A 24,220-nucleotide genomic window follows, 5' to 3' on the forward strand; every position below is an offset into this window, starting at 1 on the left:
TGCACACTTCAGGATGGCGAGGCCTACTCTTACATTTCTGGCTGCTAAGTTCCGCATGGGACTTAGTGAGGATATTGCTAGTTACCTAGCTGGTTCTGCTTCTAGAGATTTTGGGACACTGGTTCAGCAGTGTCGTGATATTGAAGATTACTACAGCTTGAGTAAGGCCAAGAAGGCCAAGGTTGCTGAGGCGACGAAGGTTGCAGCTGGTAGTTCCACTTCTTGGCGAGACAGGAAGTTTGGGAACAAGGGCAAGGGTAAACAGTTGGCAGCTCGGCAGGCGCCGAGTCAGTGCAAGAGGACTTCTGCTCAGGGGAGTGCAGCGAGACCTCCTGCTCCCAGGTGTTCGGGATGCGGGAAGACTCATTTTGGGCTGTGCTCCACCGATCAGTTGATTTGCTTTCAGTGTGGCAAGGAGAGCCACTTCTCCAGAGACTGTCCGTCAGCGACGGCGAGGGCTACTGCAGTGCAGGCAGTGCCACTTCAGATGGTTCCCCTTCCACCTACTTCGGCACCGGTAGTGCCACCATCTTCTAGGAGAGTTTATACTCTGGATCGTCAGCAGTCGGATCGAGCTCCGAACCTTGTCAGAGGTACTGTTACGATTGGTACATCAGCTGTTGATTTGTTGTTTGACTCTGGGGCTACGCATTCTTTTGTTGCTACCCTGATTGCTGTGGGGCTTGAGTTTCCCAGTGATGTGCTTTCTCCACCGATGCGGGTGACCACCGCAACCGGAGAAAGATGTGATGCTACCATTGTTCATCGCGATGTGGCGTTTCAGTGGGATGGCCGTGAGTTCTCGGTAGATCTGATAGGGTTGCCGATGGCCAACTTGAAGGTTATTCTGGGCATGGATTGGCTGTCCAGAAATTGTGTGATGATTGATTGTTGTGCCAAGTGTGTAGTGTTGTCCCCGTGTGATTCCACAGCCAGTTCCTCGCCGTACATTTCGTTGCTGCAGGCTAGGAGAGCCTTGAGAGCAGGGGTATTTGGTTATGTCATGTTGGGAGGTTTGGTGAGTGGTACACAGGAGGACATCACCGGCATTCCTGTGGTGAGGGAGTTCCTCGAGGTGTTTCCTGAGGAGATTCCTGAGTTTCCGCTACAGAGGGAGATAGAGTTCTCCATAGATTTGTTGCCTGGTGTGGGGCCGATTTCTTTAGCTCCATACCGGATGTCGCCACCGGAGTTGGCAGAGCTGAAGAAGCATATTGAGGATCTTTCAGCGAAAGATTTCATTAGACCGAGTGTGTCTCATTGGGGAGCACCAGTTATCTTTGTGAAGAAGAAGGACGAGACAATGCGATTGTGCACCGACTACAGGCAGCTGAACAAGGTGACAATCAAGAACAAGTATCCCCTTCCTCGGATTGATGATCTGTTGGATCAGCATAGGGGTGCTTGTGTGTATTCCAAGATTGATCTCCGGTCTGGATACCATCAGATTCGGGTGAAGCTGGAGAATGTCCCGAAGACCGCATTTCGCTTGAGATATGGTCATTCTGAGTACTTGGTGATTCCGTTCGGTCTCACCAATGCACCTGCTGTGTTCATGGATTACATGAACCGGATTTTTCAGCCGTACCTGGATCAGTTTGTGATCGTCTTCATTGACGATATTTTGATTTACTCCAAGACGGAAGAAGAGCATGTGGAGCATTTGAGAACTGTTCTGCAAGTGCTGAAGGAGAAGAAGCTGTATGCGAAGCCTTCCAAATGTGAGTTCTGGCTAAAGTGAGTGAATTTTCTTGGGCATGTTATTTCTGCTGAGGGAGTTGCAGTGGATCCGAACAAGATTGAGGTCGTACTGGATTGGGAGAGACCCAAGACAGTTACGGAAGTGAGGAGCTTTCTGGGTTTGGCAGGTTACTATCGGAGGTTCATCAAGGGATTCTCCACCATGGTTTTGCCATTGACTCGCCTTACTCTGAAGGAAACTCCATTTGTGTGGACTCACGAGTGTGAGGTCTGTTTTCAGGAGTTGAAGGAGAGACTGACTACTGCTCCTGTGTTGGTCCTTCCTGATCTTGCGCTTGAGATTGAGCTTTACACTGACGCCTCCGGGAAGGGGCTAGGTTGTGTGTTGATGCAATTGGGCAAAGTGATTGCCTATGCTTCGATGCAGTTGAAACCTCATGAGGAGAACTACCCTACTCATGACTTGGAGTTGGCTGCTATTGTGTTTGCTTTCAAGATTTGGAGGCATTATCTTTTTGGTTTGAGGTTTGTGGTGTTCAGTGACCACAAGAGTTTGAAGTACCTGTTCGACCAGAAGGAGTTGAATATGAGGCAGAGGAGATGGATGGAGTTCATAAAGGACTACGACTTTGAGCTAAGGTATCATCCTGGCAAGGCCAATGTGGTAGCTGATGCTTTGAGTCGGAAATCCAGTAGTTCATCCAGTTTGTTACTTGGTAACTTCGATGTGGTTGAGAAGTTCCGCAACTTGGCAGTGACCGCTCCGTGTGAGAGTGTACTTCTCGGGTTGGAAGCATCAGATGTTGTGAACGAGCTGCTAGAAAAGATTAAAGAGGCACAAGTTCAGAGAGAGTGTCTGGATTATGTGAAGAACCAAGACAGTGTGTCTTGGAATGATGATGGATTGCTTTTGTTTCAGCAGAGGATTGTGGTTCCTCGAGGCCCGTTGACAGAAGAGGTTATGGCAGAAGGCCATAAGGGTCAGTTTTCTATCCACCCTGGTGCTACTAAGATGTATCAAGACTTGAAGAAGAACTTCTGGTGGCCGGGCATGAAGAAAGATGTTGTTATCTTTGTGTCCAAGTGTTTGGTTTGCCAGAAGGTGAAGATTGAGCATCAGAGACCGTCTGGTGAACTTCAACCTCTTGAAGTACCACAGTGGAAGTGGGAAGGTATTTCCATGGACTTCGTGGTGGGATTGCCGAAGACTCAGGCGGGTTATTACTCTATTTGGGTCATTGTGGACAGACTGACAAAGTCTGCCCATTTTCTTCCAGTGAAGGTGAGCTTCACTACAGAGCAGTTGGCCAAGCTTTATGTCCGCGAGATTGTGAGGCTTCACGGGGTGCCCGAGAGTATCATTAGTGATAGGGACCCGAAGTTCACATCTCGGTTCTGGGAGGCGCTGCAGGAGGCTTTTGGTATGCAGTTGAGATTGAGTACCGCCTATCACCCTCAGACTGATGGACAGACTGAGAGGACCATCCAGACCTTGGAGGACATGTTGCGAGCTTGCACGTTGGAGCAGGGCTCGGCATGGGATAGGTACCTTCCGTTGGTTGAGTTTTCTTACAACAACAGCTTTCATGCTAGCCTGGGCATGGCGCCCTACGAAGCACTGTATGGTAGGAGGTGTCGGACTCCTACTTGTTGGTCTGAGGTTGGGGACAAGGAGCTTTTTGGCTTGGACTTTGTCCAAGATACCACCTTGCAGATCCAGATGATCCGTGAAAAGTTGAAGCAGGCGCAGAATCGCCAGAAGTGCTACTATGATGTCAAGCATCGTCCGCTGGAGTTCAGTGAGGGTGAGCATGTTTTTGTGAGACTTTCACCTGTCACTGGTGTTGGTCAGGAACTCGGAGTGAGGAAGTTGAGCCCGCGATATATTGGGCCATACCAGATCCTTGGTAGAGTAGGACCTGTTGCCTACCGGCTTGCCTTGCCTCCGAACCTGGCTAACATCCTCAACGTGTTTCACGTGTCTCAGCTTCGGAAGTACATAGCAGATCCTTCGCACGTGTGCAACCGGATGATGTGGAGGTTCGGGAGAACCTGAAGACTCCCGTCGGACCACTCAGAATTCTCGATCGTGGCGAGAAGCAGATGTTGAGCAAGATCATTCTTATGGTCAAGGTGCAGTGGACCGGAAGAACTCCTGAGGAGTGTACTTGGGAGCGTGAGGACGAGCTTCTCCGGCAGTACCCCGAGTTTCGACCAGGTATATTTTTGATTTTGAGGTCAAAATCCTAAAAAGGTGGGGTGAATATAAGAACCCGCACCGTTAATTAAGGTATTTAATTAATTAATTATGCAAAAAAAGGAAATAATTTCATAATTGACCATAATAATTAGTTATGAGGCTTAATAATCATAATAAGTGGGTTAGAATGTTGAAAGTCGCTTTTCGGAAGAAAAGTGCAGATACCGGTTCTGCTAGTCGGTATAAATGCGTACCGAAAAAGTATCCCGAAAAATTAAAGTAAGTGCATGATAATTACTAGAATAATATGTAGGACTTGTAAAACGAGTTTCAAGTCCAAATAATGAGAACTGGTGCTAGAAACCGGTACTGGCTTTGAAAAGCGCGTACCGGAAAGGTGCTCAGAAAAATATAAGAAAAATATGATAAATCTTAGAAAAATTATGTAGTTTCATAATCTAAAGTTTGGGATTAAAATGCTAAGCGTAGCAATTAAAGTTAATACTGTGCGTTTATGTGTTAAATCACTATAAATAGGCACACTTGGCCCTAAACCCTAGGCACTCAGATTTGTCTACGTGACTTGGTGGCTGACTTGCACCTTATACACTGTTCCATTGTTGTCTTCTTCCTCTTGGAGAGCCTTGTGGCCTTTTCTTCCTCATTTTTCTTGATTCTTCATCCTTGAGCTTGTATACACTTGAGAGCATCCTTGTGGGAGTGAAAGGAGGGTCTTTTCTGAGGTTCCAGCTACTGTGTTGAGCTGGTGAGGGGGCTGAGTTTGAGAGTTTGAGAGGAGTCATCTTGTTCTTGATGTTTTGAAGCTTCAAGGAGCCTCCTTGTTGTGTAAAAGAACCACCTTGGTGCACCATTTTCGTGTGCAGTGAGAGACAGAATCTTGGAAGTGTCTAGTGAGCTCCAAGAGCATCTCCATTCTGAGTTTAGAGCCTTGGTATGTTGTACCAACCTTTAACTTGAGTTTTAAGGCTTAAAAATGGTACCTTGATGCATCTAATGACTAAAAGATGATAACTTATTGTTGGGTAATGTTGAACACGCCTAGAAATGCATGATTAGGTGTTTAAAATCGGTAAAAAGGGAACCTTTAAGGGATATCTTCACGAAAATGCAGAAACTGCATTCTGTCGTGAAATATCCGGATATTTGTCGAACAGATATCCGGATATTGGATATCCGGATATGTGGTTTTGGGATATCCGGATATTGGATATCTGGATATGTGAATCTGTATATCTGGATATTGCATATCTGGATATGGACAATGAGATATCCGGATATTGCATATCCGGATATGGTCCCGAGGAATATCTAGATATTCTGGGGTTTCGCAGAACAGTAGCTGTGCTGTGTGTACAGTAGGCTATTGGGGGTTTGTGGACCCTAGTTTGATGAAGTTGAACTTCTGTATTTTATCGACTAAGCCAGAATCATGGGATTAAGGGCTTGTGGCTTTGTTAGAAGCTTTAAGACTTGAAAACGTAATGAAAAGGCGTTGTCTTTAATTTGTATGCATGTGGTACATGTTTATTGAATTATATTTGGTCCATATCAGATTGTGATCTGCTGTGATTGGACTTTGAGCTTGTGGCATTGGATAGCTAGCTTAGAGGTATGCTTTCGTGTCCTCGGTTTAGCCATGTTGTGGTTCTACCATGTCCCATGGGGATATGGTATATGCATGCTGTGTTACATGCTTTTGATGTTTTGGAAATGTTGTTGAGCTATTGTATGTTAGTGCCTTGTTGATATGCATGGAGGTGTTCCACCTATACGGTAAGCCTGAGTATGTAGAACATACAAGAGGGTGAGGCTGTGGGTGAGGTGCAAGCGGTGTTCCTTGTACTACATGTAGGGAATAGACGTATTCCTACATTTCTCTGGCCAGTAAATAGTGATAAACACACATGCCATAGATATCTGTTGCACTACATAGTTTTGGAACTGATAATGATATAAATGCTTTTAGAACTTATATTGCACATGTAAGTGAGCTTGGGATGGAAGATCCTTGAGGACCCCTTGTCTTACTGAGATTTCTAGTTTAGAGATCTCACCCCAAGTTTGGGAAATGCTTATTTCAGGGTCAGGTAATGTTGAGACCTCAGGCGGCAGGAGGCCGGAGTTGAGTTAGATTGCTGTTATATTATGCTGCCATGAGTGGATGCTGGATTTGCATACTGTTTATGCTTATAGCTTCAGTTATGTTTATGGAGTTTTACGTTGAGACTTGTTGTTTACTATGTTTATTTGGTGAGCATGGGGATTGTCCATGACACATAGTATTGTTATGTCTTGATTATGTCTTGAGTCTTTTGAAGTTGTAATAATGTATCAGGATATTGTCCGGATTACTTGATGTAATGTCGTGATTTAGATGCACACTTTATTTATATATTGAGGTATTTCAGTAGATGTCTTATTGCAATTTACATACAGGCATTATTTTATGAAATTGATTAAGTAATCAAGTTGGTAATCGATAATGACGTCATAATTGAAAAGAAAAAGAATATTCCGCATTTTTAATTAAGCACCGCTTAATACGATGTGATGTTAATATTCCGGGTATACACGAGGTGTTACAAAAGCCAACATTATTCATTCATTAATTGGGCGCACCCTAATGATGAATTGGAGATCCTCTATGGGGATGATGACTTGCATAGAGGTTGGAAGTTACGAGATTCGTTATTTGTGCAACAAGAATTTGGCTCCAAACCTGAAATGCAACATGCTGGTAAGATACATTGTATGAAGGGGCGCAGGGCGTCCATAGTCGAAAAAAGCGACGAGTCCAGATTTGTTATGAACTATAGAAACCATGCTGACGGTTGTCCCTGGTATATGAGGGCAATCAATCCCAAGAAGGGAGCTAATTGGGTGGTCCGTAAATGGGGCCAACAACACACATGCTTAAATCAGGGCCTATCACAGGATCTTAGACAATTGGATTCAGATGTCATTTGTGTGGCTATCATGAGTGCGTATTCTACCGTGTACTTAATGAAGCTTCTTATTGAGAATATGGTAATTTTATTATTTTACAGATATGTTAAAGGAAGATCCAACTTTAAAACCAGTTCTGATACAAGAGACGATACAACACATATATGGATACAACATAACGTACAGGAAGGCTTGGAAGGCAAAAATGAAGGCCATTGTTAAGTTGTATGGTGACTGGGAGAAATCTTATGGATTTTTGCCCAATTGGTTGGCGTATATGACGCAGATGAATGTGGGTTCTGTGTTCAAGCTTGATACGAACGTCAGGTTTATACGGACATGGCCATATTTCATAGGGTTTTTTTTGGATATTTCGCCAATGCATTAAAGCATTCAAATACTGCAAGCCTATAATTCAAATTGATGGCACTCATCTGTATGGGAAGTACCGAGGAACTCTCTTGATTGCAACATCACAGGATGAAGATGGATATCTACTCCCTATTGCCTTTGCTGTTGTTCCTCTAAGTGAGAAGTTGGAAGATTGGTCCTGGTTTCTTAGCCTTTTACGTTTTCATGTCACACATAGGCAAGGTATTTGTCTAATATCTGATCGTCTTCGAAGCATTATAAAGGCGATCAAAGATCACGCTGGTTGGCAGCCTCCATATGCTTATCATGTATTTTGTCTACGTCATATCGGAAGCAACTTTAATACCAGGTTTAGGAATGTGGAATTGAAGAAAACGTTGATGAAATTAGGTACTGTATGCTATCCATTTGTACGCTGTACTGTATTCACATTTATTTTTTTCATTGTAACTTACCAATTGCATATGTGATCTGTGATTTGCAGGGTACACTTGTTCAAAGATAAATTTTGACATGAGATACAAGGAATTTATCGACAACAATCCAGAAGTTGCTTCATGGTTAGATGCGATTCTGAAAGAGCAATGGTGCAGGTTGTACGATGAGGCAGGACGTAGGTTTGGTCATATGACAACTAACCTATCTGAGTGTGTGAATAAGGTGCTTCGGAGAGCACGTAATCTGCCGATAATTGCATTGGTCAAGATGATATGCAGTAGACTTGTTGAGTATTTCGTCAAGATACGTGAAGAGATTGAAAAAGATATCTCACAAGGTTGGAGAATTTCAAAGAAGGTTGAGGCAGCTTTGCAAGAAAATGATGAATTGGCAGGCACTTATCGTGTGAGGATTTATGATAGTGAGCTGTTATTGTTTGAGGTTGAGGATGCATATAATCAATCTACACACAAGGTTGGTGACACCATGAGAGTGGACTTGATCAATCATAAATGTCAGTGTGATAAGTTCACAGGAAGAAGGTATCTCTGCAGCCATGTATTAGCAGTTTGCAAGGCAGCAAAGTAGGACCATTATGATTATGTCGATTCTGTTTTCAAAATCCCAATCATTGCTAAAGTATATGCTGCACACTGGTTTCCTATTGGCAATAAGCTGTTGATTCAATTCGTTGTTGGGCCAACTGTAATTTCGGATGCAAGGTTGGTACGTGCAAAAGGAAGACCAAAGTCTTCAAGGATTCAGAATGAGATGGATTGGGTTGAGTCTCAACCCTCGAGCAGTCAAAGCAGGTGTAAGCATTGCAAGCAAGTTGGACATAACATTCATACCTGTCCATTGAGGCTAAGACAAGCTTGATCATGTATTATGTATTATGTAATGTAATTTGATTTGTATTGAACGTGGATTGTATCGTATTGTGTTATATGATGTGTTTATGTTCTATCGTACTGTATTTTTGTGATTCCTCAATGTGTTCATCCATCTACTTCAAGCTTAATGTCACGAATTTATACAATGCAACATAGCTTCAAGAATGACGACAGATTGATCCCAGATAGCCACAACTTGCTTGCAATGTCCTTACACGCACGCCGTCGTCATACACTAAACCCGTATGTATCCAATTACCCCCTCCCCAAGTCATATTGTATGTTGGCAACAGTATACAAGGTCCAATTTTGATTCAAAATGCATGGAGGACCTGCTAAGGATGCAATCCAAACTGGTCTACTCGGGTAACTCAAAATTATATACTCGGGTACAACCTACCCGGGTAAACCAGATCAAGTTACCCGGGTAGACCAGTTTGGATTGCAACCTCAACAGGTCCTCCACGCATTTTGAGTCAAAATTGGACCTTGTATACTGTTGTCAACATACAATATAACTTGGGGAGGGGGTAATTGGATACATACGAGTTTAGTGTACGATGGCATGCGCGTAAGGACATTGCAAGCAAGTTGTGGCTATCTGAGATCAATAACTCGTCATTCTTGAAGCCATGCAACATCCATAACTCTTGTATAGAGGACATGTAATAGTGCAAACATGTAAATATGAAACACTACTTTCATTAAAAAACTGGATATCGAATTACACAATAAGTCACAATTATAGAAAATGAAACAGCTTGATACATACAAAAATGGGCTGCCAACATCCTAAGCAACCCAAAACACATCCAAAAAACTAAACCCTACAACAAAAAGTCCTACTGGGTCGAATCCGACTGCGTCTCCTCCCCATCAGCATCCTCCTCCTCCTCATCATCGTCAGGCTCAACAGCAGCAACAACTGAGCGCTCACCAGTGCGGGCACCACCCCTGTAGCTAGCCTCTAGGCGTGTCACCCTGCTGCCAATCTGAGTCCGCCACTTGCTTGTGCTCTGTCTGAAGCCCCTGAAGTCACTGGTCAAGGAGTCAAGGCCACATGTCAGGCTATACATGGATGCCATGACACGATCAAATGTCCATCCCCCCCAGGAGCTGTCCATCCTCCCTCAAGAGATGGAGGAGGTGGTGCTCGTCGGATGCGGTTGGGACGTGCAGGTGCCTCATCAGTAGCAGTGTCATCATCATTGTCATCAAGACCTACAACAACATCATGAACATTTAAATATTAAGATTTTATTACGTAAAAAGTACAACTTAAAGCAAAATACATGCCAGCACCACTGACCTGCAGATGCATCCTCCATCTCAGCATCGTGGTGAAGGGGGACCTTAGGTGGTTCAAGTGCCCTCTTCCAGTACCACACACCTGCTCAGCTCTGCAGAATCCCACACTACTTCAAGAGACGCTCATTAAAGATGGCATTCCATCCGGTGGCTGTCTTCATCGTTTCGGTTGCCATAGGCACACCAAATCTATGCAAAATCTTCTGCACCAGGAATGCAAAAGGCAATTCAGCCTTCCTAGACTTAGCTGCCTTCCACATCAAGATGCATATGTAGTGCCTCCAGTTCACCGGAATATGGTGAAGGAGGGCCCAGGAGATCACAAAATCACCTTCCAGCATCTTCGAGTGATTATGAGGGCGCTGGAAAGTAATGTGTGTCACCACATAATGAAGTATGCGAGCAGACACGAACAAATTGCTCACAGGATAATGAGCAAATTGTCCAGCCTCTACATCTGTTCTCCTGGTCTCAGCAACAACATCCTCCTGATCATAACCACCAAATATATGATGGCTGTCTACGTCATATAGTGCTGCACCTGTGACACCATCGAAGTCGAACCCCAGTAGCTCTGTCCAGATAGGAGCAGTAAGGATGATATCAATCTCGCAGACACGGGAAGTCAGCTCTCCATGCACATAGTTGAGGTTCTGGTAGAATGCTCTCACCATGACCTCCGAGTACGGGCACCTCATCTCCGCAAGCACTAGCAAATGTGTTTGCTGAAGAAGTGACACAATGTCGAACTGCTCCATGTTGAAGAAGGCTGAATCCAGTGATTTCGGCTCACAAATCTTGCGGCTCATGAATAACTTCACGAACCTCTCGTGAGCATCAGCGTCATCCTCAAATAAATATCCGAACGGCAGGTTCGGAGCCTGATGCACAACATGCTGCGGCTGAGAGGATGACGACCCATCATGTCGGCGCTTTGTCCTCCTCTCGGTATCCACTGCTCTCTTCTTCAAAACTCGTCTGTCAGCCATGCAGTCACACTGTGACACAAAATAAAAGAAGTAAATCCAAAATCAGATTTAAAATGCATTGTTAGGGTTAGGGTTTTTAAATCAGACAAAAATTTGTGATACAGAAAGAGCAAGGACAAAAATTCGTGTTACAGAAAGCACAACAAATCTGATATGTTTTGAATCAGAAACAAATCAATAGAATTTTTTTTTACCTATCTTGGAATTCAATAGGTATAAGTAACCAACAATGTGCGCGAAGGATGATCCTAAAAGAGCAAGATGAGCCAACCAATATGCTCAGAGAAAGGTTGAATTCGCACTCCAACAGCTCTCTACGTGTGTACCCCTTTGTGAATTTTCTAAATGGGGGCTACTGGGTTTTTAAAAAACCCAATTCGCGACATTTACCCGGGTAGCCCCATCCCTACCCGGGTAAATAATTCAAACATTTTTTCAGATTTAGAACAATATCCAGGTATCCCATTGATTATCAGGGTAAGATAAATTTTTCAAATTATACCCGGGTATCCCCTGCCTACCCAGATATTTTACGTCTTGCACAATAAAACAGGAGCAGATGGATGATATGTTTTGGTTGAAAGCTGAATTAGTAATTAATTATTAATTTAGGACTACAGTGGTCAAAAAGCCTATGATATGTTATATAAACTTTGAAATTCAGCAATCTCCCAACCCAAGGCATAATAATTTTGGTGGAAAAAAAAAACCCTATTGTGAAACCCTTATTCATTCTGAAAAACCCGACCCGGCCACTGTGGTCGGATATCCTAAATCAGATGAGAAATGGCGGGAAAATGGTATAGGGCACACAACCGCAGAGAGAAGAGTGCATAATAAAATTTTCGTTTCCATGGTGTTTACTTGTCCTCGTTAATTGAACGATGAACATCAATGGCAATCGGGAGGAGGATGAGGAGGAGGAAGACGAGGAATTCGAATTCTCAAGAAATTATTTTCTGGCGAAGGAACTTCCCTCCTCGGCGAAGAAATCAACACACAAGCTTACAGACATCAACGTTGTTGATGAACAGGTATCAATTTGTAAATGTAATTTCCTAGTTTTTCCCTCGATTGTTGATTCTACTTTAACCTGATTCATTTCCTATATGACTAGGAACTGAGGGAAGCCACATTGCACATTCAACCCAAGCATGAGAACGAGATCACCAACTTAATCAATTCCTACAAAACTAGATATCCTGAATGGCTTCTCTCGCTAAGGTTCCTTTGGATAAGATTTTTTTTTTTTATTTAAAAAAAAGTATTTTTTTTTTAAGATATATATTTTAATTTTAATTTTAATTTTTTTTGGGTTACATCAATGAAACAGATGTGGTTTCGCTCTTCTAATGTATGGATTTGGGTCTAAGAAGGTTGTGCTTGAAGATTTTGCTTCAACGGCATTGGCTGAATATTCTGTAGTTGTCATTAATGGATATCTTCAGGCCATTAACTTAAAACAGGTTAGTTTTTGTTTTCCCCTTCACATCTTGCATTTCAAAGATGCATGTAATTATAGCTCTTTCGTAGTAGAAAGGAAAGGCGAGAAAGGAGACAAGTGAGTGTGCTGTGCTCTAAGCTTGTCCTCCTTTTGATAAATCACTAATGCAATGTTTTATTTTAATATAGGTTGTGATAGCTTTAGCTGAAGTGCTGTGTGATCAAGTGAAAACTAAACGAAGGGCGAATCCGCAGCAGCCATTCAATTCTCAGTCCATGGAGGATCTTCTTACATTTTTGGATGAAGCGGAAGTAGAGGACAGAGATTGCTTTGTTTGTGTTGTCATTCACAATATTGATGGACCGGGATTAAGGGACTCTGAAACCCAACAATATCTTGCTCGACTAGCTGCTTGTTCCCACATTCGTATTGTTGCCTCTATTGACCATGTTAATGCTCCTCTGTGTAGGTTTAGATTATACTGTTACATTATCTTGTGCAGAATATATCATTACTTGAAAGTTGTAAGTAGAGTTAAGATTTTCATATATCAACTTTGGATCTGCCTTGAACTTATGTCTACTTATATTCATTTTGAGTGACTGAATAGAAGCTTGAATGGTGCAATGTATAATTAATTTATATGAAATCAATTACTTTTATTTACAATAAAAAAATATAAATGCCTTTGTAAAACGAAATTTTATTTAAATCTTTGTTTGATTTGTGCTGCACATTATTAGAGTTCCTCTGCGGCTCTAGTCTTATGTTCTTATCTCTGTTAAACTGGAGACCCTTTCAGAAAATTGAAGAACCAAAACTTTTCTTGGTCTTGAGAGTTAAATTGCTAATATATCCATTATTTGGAGTAGGACCTATGGTGTTGTACAATTCATGTAGCTGACCCCACCTAGTGGGAAATGGCTATTGTTGCTGTAGGGAAAAAAATGAATGATGCTTGACTGTGGGAAAGGTTTTTTTTGTAGCTTCTGACTATTGCTTAACAATTTCGTCTTTTGTTGGCAGTTTGGGACAAGAAGATGGCTCAGACACAGTTCAATTGGTGCTGGCATCATGTTCCTACGTTTTCTCCTTATAAGATGGAAGGCATGTTTTATCCTCTGATTCTAGCACATGGAGGCGCCAGCCAAAGTGTCAAAACAGCTGCGATAGTTTTGCAAAGTTTGACACCCAATGCCCAGAGCGTATTCAAAGTTCTTGCTGAACATCAACTCTCTCATCCTGAAGAAGGCAAGTTTCTATCATTTTACTTGGATAAGTTGTCTTTTTCATATGTATGGTTTGTTAAACGTTTTCCTTTAATTTTCAGGAATGCCAATCAGTGATCTCTACTCAGCCTGTCGAGAACGTTTCCTTGTTAGCAGTCAGGTTACACTGAATTCTCATTTGACCGAATTTAAAGACCATGAGCTGGTCAAGATCAAGAGGCATTCTGATGGTCAAGATTGCTTACACATCCCTCTGGCAGCAGAAGCGCTTCAGAAAGTTCTGCTCGAGATCAGTTAGTAAGGGGGATTATGATTCAAATGAAATTGAATGGGAAAACGAATTAGTTAATCTAGTGAATTTTCCAAAAGTGTATGATAGACAGGCATTGTTTATTTAATGGAAATCGAATTGTCTGAAGCTCATTCCTGATGGAAGCCTAATGTTTGAGTAAGAAAATTATAATAATTCATGTCAGTTTTTTTCTTGATCTGCAGATCAGTTCTGATCTGTTAGAGGAGCAAACATGTAGAGGTCCCGGCCCAATGCACCCTTTGTGAGAGAGAGGGGAGGAGAGAGGAGAGAGGAGAGAGAGAGGAAGAAGGGGGAGAGAGAGAGGGACCAGGGAAATAATTTCCCTGTTAGAGATATGAATGAACCAGCGACTATGGTTGAAATGCTAGTAAATAATATAGAAAGGGAAAAGTTTTTCGTTTTAAAGGATACAAGGTTATGTCCTTTTGATAGTTATAATTATGTAAATAATATAGAAAAGGAAAAAGTTTTGTCCTTTTAAAGGATACAAGGTTATGTCCTTTTGAAAATTATAATTATATACTACAGGTAGTACATAGTTATAATATTAAAGTTGTATTTTTTTTTTCTCTCTTCAGAAGCCGCCTGCTGACGTGGAAAGTGAAAAAAATACAATTTTCATATTATAACTGTGTACTATCCGTGATACATAGTTATAACTGTAAGAAGGATACAACCTTGTGTCCTTTAAAAGGACCCACACTATATAGAAAAGTGATGTTACTTTAAATAAAATTTGAAGTTAAATTCATTACATGTATAACATGATTCAATCCTATTTGTCCCTTTCTGTCAAATGATTAAGATTTAAGGCTAAACCTTCCGTGGAACAGCCACCAATCGAATGGACCTAGTATGGTCTGTTACCAAGTTATTCTGCAAGATAAGGATAAGCATGCGCTTACCAAAAATAGAAAACAAGATAAGGACAAGATGCAGCATCATCGTTTCCAATTAATCATCTGCTATCCTATCAAGGTTTTGTTTTTTTGACTCTGTGCATCCCAATTCCCATTTCAAGAGCTTTGGATGCCGCCACTCATATAAAATGAAGGGTAATATTTCTCTCAGTTCCATAAGAGAGAAATATTTTCTTACACTCACATAATCACATTGATAATTAAACTACTATTTTATTTTTCTCTCTCTCTTGGTGGGCTCTTCAATTGTATGTGAGTGTAGAAAAATATTTCTCTCTTATGCAACTTGAGAAAAATGTTACTCTAAAATGATATTGTGGCACTAGCAAAATCATAAACCAGCTCGCTCCACATATATACAAATATAAAGCGGCAATGAAAAAGAAACTGAAAATCTCTGTCTGCCCCATTTATTTTGCCTCTTACCCTTCTCCTCTGATGTAGAGTTTCGAGCTTTATCTTGTTGATTCTGTGAAAGTTAAATGCTAAAGTTATGCGGTTTGTTTGCAGGTGGGAAAATGTGGGGAGTTGGTGGTATATTTTACTGAGATTTGGATTTTCTCATATAATGTAACTAAAGATAATGTAACTAGCTTGATAATGTAACTAAAGATAAGAACACAAGCAATTATAGTAGGATCCATCATTATTTGTGTAAGATCTATTAATTTTGCTTTTGTATTTTCTCTCTTATGATATGTCATTAAGTAAAGTAACACTAGAGGATCCAAATTTATTTTATTAGGGAAGAAAGGTGTCTTCTGAGAAAGTGGTAGGGATAGCTGTGGTGTTCTCATGGATGTCCAGTGAGGGGAAATAGGTGAACAGATACGTGGAGCTCTAGTAATCTCTTGGATGGAATTCATTGTCTGTCATTCTCAATTTCTCAATACGCGAGTGAGTACAATGGTTAATGATTTCTTCCTACCTAGATATTTTTATTGAAGCTATTATGTTATTAGGAATTATATCTAGTTTCTGCTTAATGCTTATGCTACAAGTCAACAAGTCACTACTAATGAACATTTTTTTTTTTTTTGTCTTTATCATGCAAATGCATGATTTTCTGAAGCGTCATATATTCTGTAAATGCAATCAGTAGGAGTAGTACCTTTATCTTTTCGGAATCTAAAATAGAAAATAAAAGACAGTCTGCAGTTAGCTGGTTAGTCCCAATAAAAGACATGTCATAATAAAAATATTTGAGTAATTATTGGTTGCTACTTGTGCTCCATTTGATATTTTTTTCCAATTGAGATGTGTGCATGCAGAATGAAAAATGAAAACAAAAATGGTTTGTTTTCTTTTGAAATATACTTTTCTGTTTCGGTGGCTAAATCTATGAGTTCACATGAATGAGTGACTCTAGAAACCCAAGTAGCTTAGCATCGCGTTGAGATCAGCTGGGGCCTTGGCACTGGCAATTTTCAAAAATGGTACAGGTTTTCTTTAAATATTATGGTACATCCTTGGCACTAATTGAGTTTTCAAAAATAATATAGCCTTGGTACTCTGTTAAGAGTGCATCACTCTGAAGAAAGAAACACGAAGAACAGAAAAGAGAATTCGGTTTATTATTCAAGATGATGCCACATATGCCATGTGTCTTCCTTATATACAACCACTTGCTAACAACACTGTTTGCCACCTAATACTAACTAACTTGCCACCTCACCCTATGCATGACTAACTACCCATCTTACAATACAATATCAATAACTCAATACAAGTAAAGTGATCTAAGGTAATTTTATTACATGGTAATAAAATCCTTGCTCCATGAGGGAGCACTTCTTATTCTTCTTCCCATCTTCATATCATTCGCCCCTGCTTGTAAAGGAACCTTGTCCTCAAGGTTCAAACCCGGATATTGCAACTTCAATTCTGATTCATCTTCCCACGTAGCATCTTCAAGCAAGGCATCAGACCACTGAACTAACCATTGCCTTTGGTGACCTGTCTTGTTGCTGACAATTCTAGACATCAACACAGCTAATGGTTGCTGAGCAGGAAGGTTGCCATGAGTGAATTCTGGAAATGTAGGGACCAGGTCCTTGTGATCTCCACGAAATGGCTTCAAAACAGAAACATGAAAAGAAGGATGGATCTTACAACCATCCGGTAGCTGTAGTTGATAGGAAACTGAACTCAATACTCTAGTGATAGGAAAAGGGCCAAAATATCTTTTGGCCAATTTCTGGTTAGATCTTTTAGCCAATGAAATCTGTCTATATGGATGAAGTTTCACCAAAACTAAATCTCCCACCTTCAAGATAATATCCGTACGATGTCTATCAGCCTGGATCTTCATCCTGTTTTGAGCTTCTTGCAAATGCTTCTTCAAACTAGTTAGCAACTCATTCCTATGGGATAGTGTGACATCTACAGCTTCCAACCTAACTGATCCTTGAGGGTAGTGAGGAATCATGGTTGGTAGCTTCCCATATAAGGCTTGGAATGGAGTCATTCCAATCGAAGAGTGCACAACAGTGTTATAGTGCAATTCTGCCCAACTTAGATAAAAGGACCATCTATTATTCTCATCATGGCAGAAAGCTCTTATATACTGCTCCAAGTATCTGTTTGTGACCTCTGTTTGGCCATCAGATTGGGGATGGTATGAGGTGCTTGTTCTAAGAGTAGTTCCACTATGTTTGAATAGTAATGACCAAAATTGACTGATAAAAATGTTGTCTCTGTCAGAAGCTATGGTTTTTGGAAAACCATGTAGCTTCACAACTGTATCACAAAATAATGAAGCTACCTTGGCTGCTGTATATGGATTAGCTAAAGCTCCAAAGTGTGCAAACTTGGTTAATCGATCCACAACCACTAGAATCACTGAAAATCCCCTGAAAAGTGGCAAACCTGTAATAAAGTCCATGCTCAAGTCCTCAAATGCTCCTTCAGGTATGGGCAGAGGTTGTAACAAACCCAAGGGAGGTGTGGTAGCTATTTTGATTAATTGACATACTGAGCGTTGCTTCACAAAATTAGTGACATCCTTCCTCATGTTGACCCAATAAAAAGATGCAGATAAACGCAATAGAGTCCTAGTGATGCCAGCATGTCCCCCAAGAGGTGTAGCATGAGCCTCATTAATCAACAGCTGACAGAGTTGTGATTTGGATCCCAACAAAAATCGATGCTTATGATACAAAATTCCTTCCCTTACTGTAATATTAGGATCAGTGTGATCCCCATTCTTAATTTTCAAATGCATTGCTAACAGTTTAGAATCTGAACTATTCTCATCCTTAATTTGATTGACAACATCAAAGGTAACCTGAGTGATTAAAGATAAGGTGTTACCTGTACTCTCCTCTTCCTCATCCCTTCTGGATAATGAGTCTGCTACAATATTAGAAACTCCCGATCTGTATTCTATTGTAAAATCATATCCCATCAATTTACACATATACTTCTGCTGTTCTAGTGTTTGGATAGTCTGAGATAACAGTTCCTTCAAGCTTCTATGATCAGTTTTGATTACAAACTTAGATCCCAACAAATAGTGTCTCCACTTTTTCACAGCTTCGGTCACTGCATATAACTCCCTTACATAGGTTGAATCTAGTCTCATCCTTACTCCAAGCTTCTTGTTAAAGTAAGCAATTGGCTTGTTCTGTTGGATCAACACTGCTCCAATTCCAGTTGAAGAAGCATTTGTTTCGATGATGAATGACAAGGAGAAATCAGGCAGTGCCAAAATTGGAGTGGAGGACATAACTTCCTTTAAAATACTGAAAACTTCATGAGCACTCTCATTCCAAACAAATGAATCAGCCTTTAAAAGGTCAGTTAGAGGAGCTGCCAAAGCTGCATAGTGCTTTATAAATCTCCTATAATATCCAGTAAGACCAATGAATCCTCTTAGTTGTTTAACATTCTTTGGTTGAGGCCAAAGTAGCATGGCTGATATCTTCTTAGGATCTGCCTTCACTCCCCCTTTTGACACTATGTGGCCCAAATAATCAATCTCAGATAAGGCAAATCCACACTTGCTCAACTTAACCATAAATTGATTCTGTTTTAAACAATCCAGTGTTAATTGTAGATGCCCCAAGTGATCCAAAAGAGAGGAAATGTAAATCAGAATGTCATCAAAGAAGACTATTATGAACTTCCTCAAATATGGCTTGAACATTTGATTCATGGCTGATTGGAAAGTTGATGGGGCATTGGTTAACCCAAATAGTAGCACCAAAAACTCATAGTGTCCTTCATGGGTTCAGAATGCAGTTTTAGGAGTATCATGAGGAACCAATCTGATTTGGTGATAGCCACTCCTTAAATCCAATTTGGAAAAATATTCAGCACCCTTCAATTCATCTAAAAGCTCATCAATTGTGGGAATTGGGAAACGATCCTTTACAGTTATGTTGTTTAATACCCTATAGTCAATGCATAACCTCCAAGAGTTGTCTTGCTTCCTTACCAATAATACAGGAGAAGAAAATGGGCTGTGACTTGCTTTAATGAAGCCTGAAGCTAGAAGTTCAGCTACTTGCTTCTCAATTTCAGTTTTCTGGTGATGTGCATACCTATAAGGTTTCACACTAACTGGTTTAGCTCCTTCAACCAGATGAATAACATGGTCATATTCTCTTGAAGGAGGAAGACCTTGTGGCAATTGGAAACCATATTGGTATTTCACCAAAATGTTGCACACCTCAGAAGGAACTTGATTATTTAATGACAGCAGCTCAGGTAACAATTCATCTGAAGAATTAACAGCTATTTTTGCTGCTAAACAAGAGCATGCACTATTTGACTTCTCGAGCTCTTTCTTCTTTTTTTCACCAGATAAGATAACCCCGTTCTGATTCCAAACAAATTCCATGGACATATCACTATAGTCATGTATTACCCTACCCAATGAACTAAGCCACAAAATCCCCAATATAATTCCGAGATTGGTTAGTTCAATCACCCATAAGTCCAGTACAAAAACCTGGCCTTGTATATTCAAGGAGGCTGCTGGACACTTCCTTTCACAAATTAGGAATTCTCCATTACCTAAAAACACTCTCATCCTAGGCACCTTGACCATAGGTAAGTCCAATTCTTCAGCAATGCTTTTCTGAACAAAATTATGAGTGCTTCCTGAGTCTATGAGGATGGAAACTAACCTCTTTCCAACATGAACTTGGAATTTCAGAGCTCTAGGATTTAGTTCACCTTCCATTGAGTGAAGAGCTGCATCCTGGGATTCCTGGTGATCTTGATCTGGCTGCCACACAAGCTGTTCCTCTACATTTGCATCCTCTTCATCACAATCTCCCACCAACATCAGCATTTTAGCTTTGCAACGATGCTTGGAAGTCCACTTTTCATCACAAGTGTAGCAAAGGCCCATATCTCTTCGTTTTTGCAAGTAATCCTAAGACACCCTCTTGACAGGAACATTAGAGGGTAAAGCTGGTAAGGAAGGTAAGTTGGGCAACACCTGTTTCACTGGATTGGTAGAAGAATTGTGTTGCTCCACAATTGAAATGGGTTTAGGAAAATACTTCTTATTATTTTAAGAAGTGAAAGAGCCTCTTAGCTCAGCAAAATAAGCCTCGTAAGTAATGGCTAATTGCATAGCTTGATGAAGAGAGGTTGGTCTATGAAGCTGAATGGCTCTTTTTAAATCTGGTTGTAAACCAGAAACAAAAAAACTCATCAATACCTCATCTGAGAAATCTGACACTTGATTGATCAGGGCTTCAAAGTCCCGAATATACTCATTAAGAGCTCCCACCTGAGATAGCTTGGACAAAACCCCACGCAAATCAGTGTAAGCTGTTCCTCCAAATCGTTGTTTCACAGCATTCTTCAATTCCTCCCACGATTGAATGGTACCTCCATTGAATAACCATTGGAACCACGACCCTGCCATTCCTGCTAATCGAACCTTCAAGGACTCTGGTATTTGTTGCAATCCAAAGTACAACTCTGTTCTGAAAATCCATCCAACTGGATCTGTACCCATAAATGAGGGTAATTCCATTTTGATTGCTTGTATGATGTTTCGTGGGTCACTCGGATCGTACCTTGCATGCACTACTCCAGCATTGTCATTGCTCGAAGAACCTGGATGAACTCGCGATTGTACCTGCTCCCCCGTTCGATTCTCCCCTCCGACTATGACTGCATGTATCTGCTGTAACTGGGTATTTATGGCCAGGAATTGATTTTGATGATCGGTGAACCTTTGCTGAATCTCCTCTAAGGTGCGATCTACACGTTGTTGGAAGGAACCTAGTTCCTCCGCCACCTCTTGAAGCCGCATGTTGCAACATGAGATTCAAAGAGATGAAAGCACCAATGTTAAGAGTGCAGCACTCTTAAGAAAGAAACACGAAGAACAGAAAAGAGAATTCGGTTTATTATTCAAGATGATGCCACATATGGGCCATGTGTCTTCCTTATATACAACCACTTGCTAACAACACTGTTTGCCACCTAATACTAACTAACTTGCCACCTCACCCTATGCATGACTAATTACCCATCTTACAATACAATATCAGTAACTCAATACAAGTAAAGTGATCTAAGGTAATTTTATTACATGGTAATAAAATCCTTGCTCCATGAGGAAGCACTTCTTATTCTTCTTCCCATTTTCGTATCATTCTCGTTAGGTTCTGCCTAATTGAGTTTTTTGGCACTAGCAAAAAGTATTTCTTAGCTACGCTACTGTAGCTTAGAATCATAAGAAATGATATCGGTTGTAGTTCCGATGAGCATTCTGTATTCCCTAAAAGAGGCATTGATATGTATTGAGAACTAAGTATAAGTATTGAAGTTGTATATGATCAGAAATGAACTAAGTGAGAATCATATAAATGAAAAGATATAAACCTAACACGTTTAAGATTTTAGGTTGAGACATGGTGTTGAACAAGTTATTGTGGTGGATTGTCCCATTCACGATAATTCTCTATGCCATTGGCTTCCATGATTGCCTTATATAGGCTTTGTGCCAAAAACTTTAATATTATATTGGTTATGCATCTTACAAAGCAAAATATTGTGTTTTATTTATTGTATTTGAAAAATGTGCTTACAGACCAATAATTGATGTGTTGAATTGCATTTGAAATTCTTACTGGTCATTATTGGCATCATCCAATTGATTACAAGGCTGCCGTCACTGAGACCCGTGGCAAGGCATTTGCATTATACTTTCACAGAAATAGACAAATTGAAGATTAGAAACTGGGCATAGAGGGAACAAAAGATGAAAACTCAGGTCCAACATGATCTACGTGTCTCATGACTCACAATATTGTTTCCTGTTACCAACTTGTGGATTTGTTAACCAAGTCTTAGTTAGGACCATGTCATTCTTTTCTCATGTCCAAAATTGGCGTCATCTCCCCCTTCGCTATCTTGGGAGGACATGTTAGAGTATTGACTGAATTACGATAATGTTGTATTTTGAATTTATAATTTAGTGCTTCAGCCCGCATCGTGGTTCTTCCGCACGATCTCCTAGTTACCACTACACCACCTACGATTATCACTTGCGGATTTCATGCTCTGGATCACACCACACTCACCCAACTGTCACAAGGCCTCACTAAAAGGTTGATATAGTTGAACATTCTGAACCTTCTACTGGCCAGAGCATTCTCACTACCCTAGGTATACTCACACTCACCCCCAATTATTCGCATTGGACTGTTGGCTGGAGATTCTGATACTTCATTGTCAAGCATCTATACCAGTTATCCGTACATAGAAATACCAACTCACACTTGAGAGTTTTGATTCTAATGTCAAATTCATAAATTTTAATCCTTATTTGATTTTTGTCCACATAATTTATTTGAAATTAATAATTAATTAATTGATATAATTATATAAGTTATAAACATTAGATAGATGGAATGGGAGTAAGACTTCTTAACTTCTTTAACGTGTTGGCTCCCAACCAGATGAACGCAAGCAAGGTTTAACCCATCTATGAAGCCTTCCAAGCATCAATGCACATGGGGTTATGGGGCCAAATATTGCTTGATGCTTTTTGTCATCAATAATGTTGAGGATTAAGATTTTGAGGCAAGTTCCAAATGTGCTCCATTTCGTCTCTCTCGATTGTAGCATTGTTTACTAACACTAGTTTCAGCAAGGGAGACTGGAAGTGGGGCTAGGGTATCCCCTTTTTCCCAATTTAAATGTTTTGCATGATAAGTCAATCTCTTTTTTTTTTTTAGTTTCCTCAAGATATCCCTTATATAGTTGAAGACTAATTCTTTTGAGACATAGCCATCTATCAAATGTGCCGGACTTTGTTGGTTAAGTAATTCTTTTAAATTATATATAATTTTGCCCCATTCACATATATAATTGTGCCTTCTTTCGCAAATTTTCTTGGGTGGGACTTATAAATGGATTATCCTTAAAAATCAAAATCAGCTAGTTGTAGTGTCGTGACTTTCTCTGATCCGGTAGTAAGGCATCAAAATTCAAATTTCACAAAAAATAAAAAAGGGAGAACATAAACATCCCATTATCAACCTAGTGGGATGGGCCAACATGTCAAGAGATAAACGTGGGTGTAACGTGGATGGATTGAACCATATAATAAATATATATACGCGTGTATGTATTGTCACGGTCGCACTAATCCTTGCATGGAAACTAAATCACTGTATTTTCTTGGAAGACAAGTATAATTAAATTGTAGTTTAAAAAATAATAGGAAGAAAAAGATCACACAACCATTAACTTTGGGTATAATGCTTCAAACTAGCGCAAGTAATGGGGTGAGGTGAGCTGTACTGGAATACGCGTATTTGAAGTTTGATATTTGATAGCAACACTCGCTTAGAAAGGTGGATAAGTTCACAGCTTGCAAAAGCATGTAGAAGTCCAAGTCCATCTGGCTTTACTCGTTGAGCATCTTATGCGCCTAAAAGAAATAAAATAGAATAATATCATATCGTTGGGTCTACTCTCTCCATCTCATCCTCATTATTATGCGTTACAGGTAGGGATGACAAAAATGTTCGAATCCCTTAGAATACGTGGGGATTACTCGTGACATGACTGACATAAGATGAATACCCGTTTCATAAATAGGGGTAATAAATTTGCAAAATATATTTTCTTATTTAATATGCTATATATATATATATATATATATATATATATATATATATATATATTATGAGAAAAATGTTTATAATTTTAAATGACACAAAGTTATGTCATTTTTAATAAAACTATGTTGTTTTGGTGCGTTTTTACATTCTCTCACCTTCATTTTCTTTTTATTTCTAATTTTATAAATTAGAAAAAATAACAAAACATATCAAAATGACGTAGTTTCATTAAAAATGACACAAAGTTGTGTCATTTAAAATGACAAACAGTAAACTCATATATTATAATGATTTTCTTATAAATAAATCCATAATGATAGAAATTGTTAAAAAAAAAAAGAACTA

The 24,220-nt window shown here is 40.1% G+C and overlaps 1 protein-coding gene across 1 annotated transcript; it reads left to right on the forward strand.

Moving 5' to 3' along the window:
* The first annotated feature begins 11,752 nt into the window (after window positions 1–11,752).
* Window positions 11,753–13,863, forward strand: LOC133289691 (origin of replication complex subunit 2). The gene is made up of 6 exons (XM_061487687.1): window positions 11,753–11,902; window positions 11,986–12,092; window positions 12,202–12,334; window positions 12,501–12,777; window positions 13,339–13,563; window positions 13,643–13,863. The coding sequence occupies exons 1-6, from the start codon at window positions 11,753–11,755 to the stop codon at window positions 13,837–13,839; spliced, it is 1,089 nt and encodes a 362-aa protein (XP_061343671.1). The 3' UTR covers window positions 13,840–13,863.
* The last annotated feature ends 10,357 nt before the right edge of the window (window positions 13,864–24,220 follow it).

Source organism: Gastrolobium bilobum, unplaced genomic scaffold, assembly GCF_033153095.1.
Source record: "Gastrolobium bilobum isolate Gb01-03AN ecotype WA unplaced genomic scaffold, APGP_CSIRO_Gbil_v1 utg1031, whole genome shotgun sequence".
Taxonomy (NCBI): Eukaryota; Viridiplantae; Streptophyta; class Magnoliopsida; order Fabales; family Fabaceae; genus Gastrolobium; species Gastrolobium bilobum.

Bases quoted from the DNA above. Each gene is read 5' to 3' on its own strand.
- LOC133289691 (XM_061487687.1), top strand. From the start codon at position 11,753: ATGAACATCAATGGCAATCGGGAGGAGGATGAGGAGGAGGAAGACGAG. The intron at 11,903-11,985 runs GTATCAATTTGT...CTATATGACTAG, and splicing joins TCAACGTTGTTGATGAACAG to GAACTGAGGGAAGCCACATT. The intron at 12,335-12,500 runs GTTAGTTTTTGT...ATTTTAATATAG, and splicing joins AGGCCATTAACTTAAAACAG to GTTGTGATAGCTTTAGCTGA.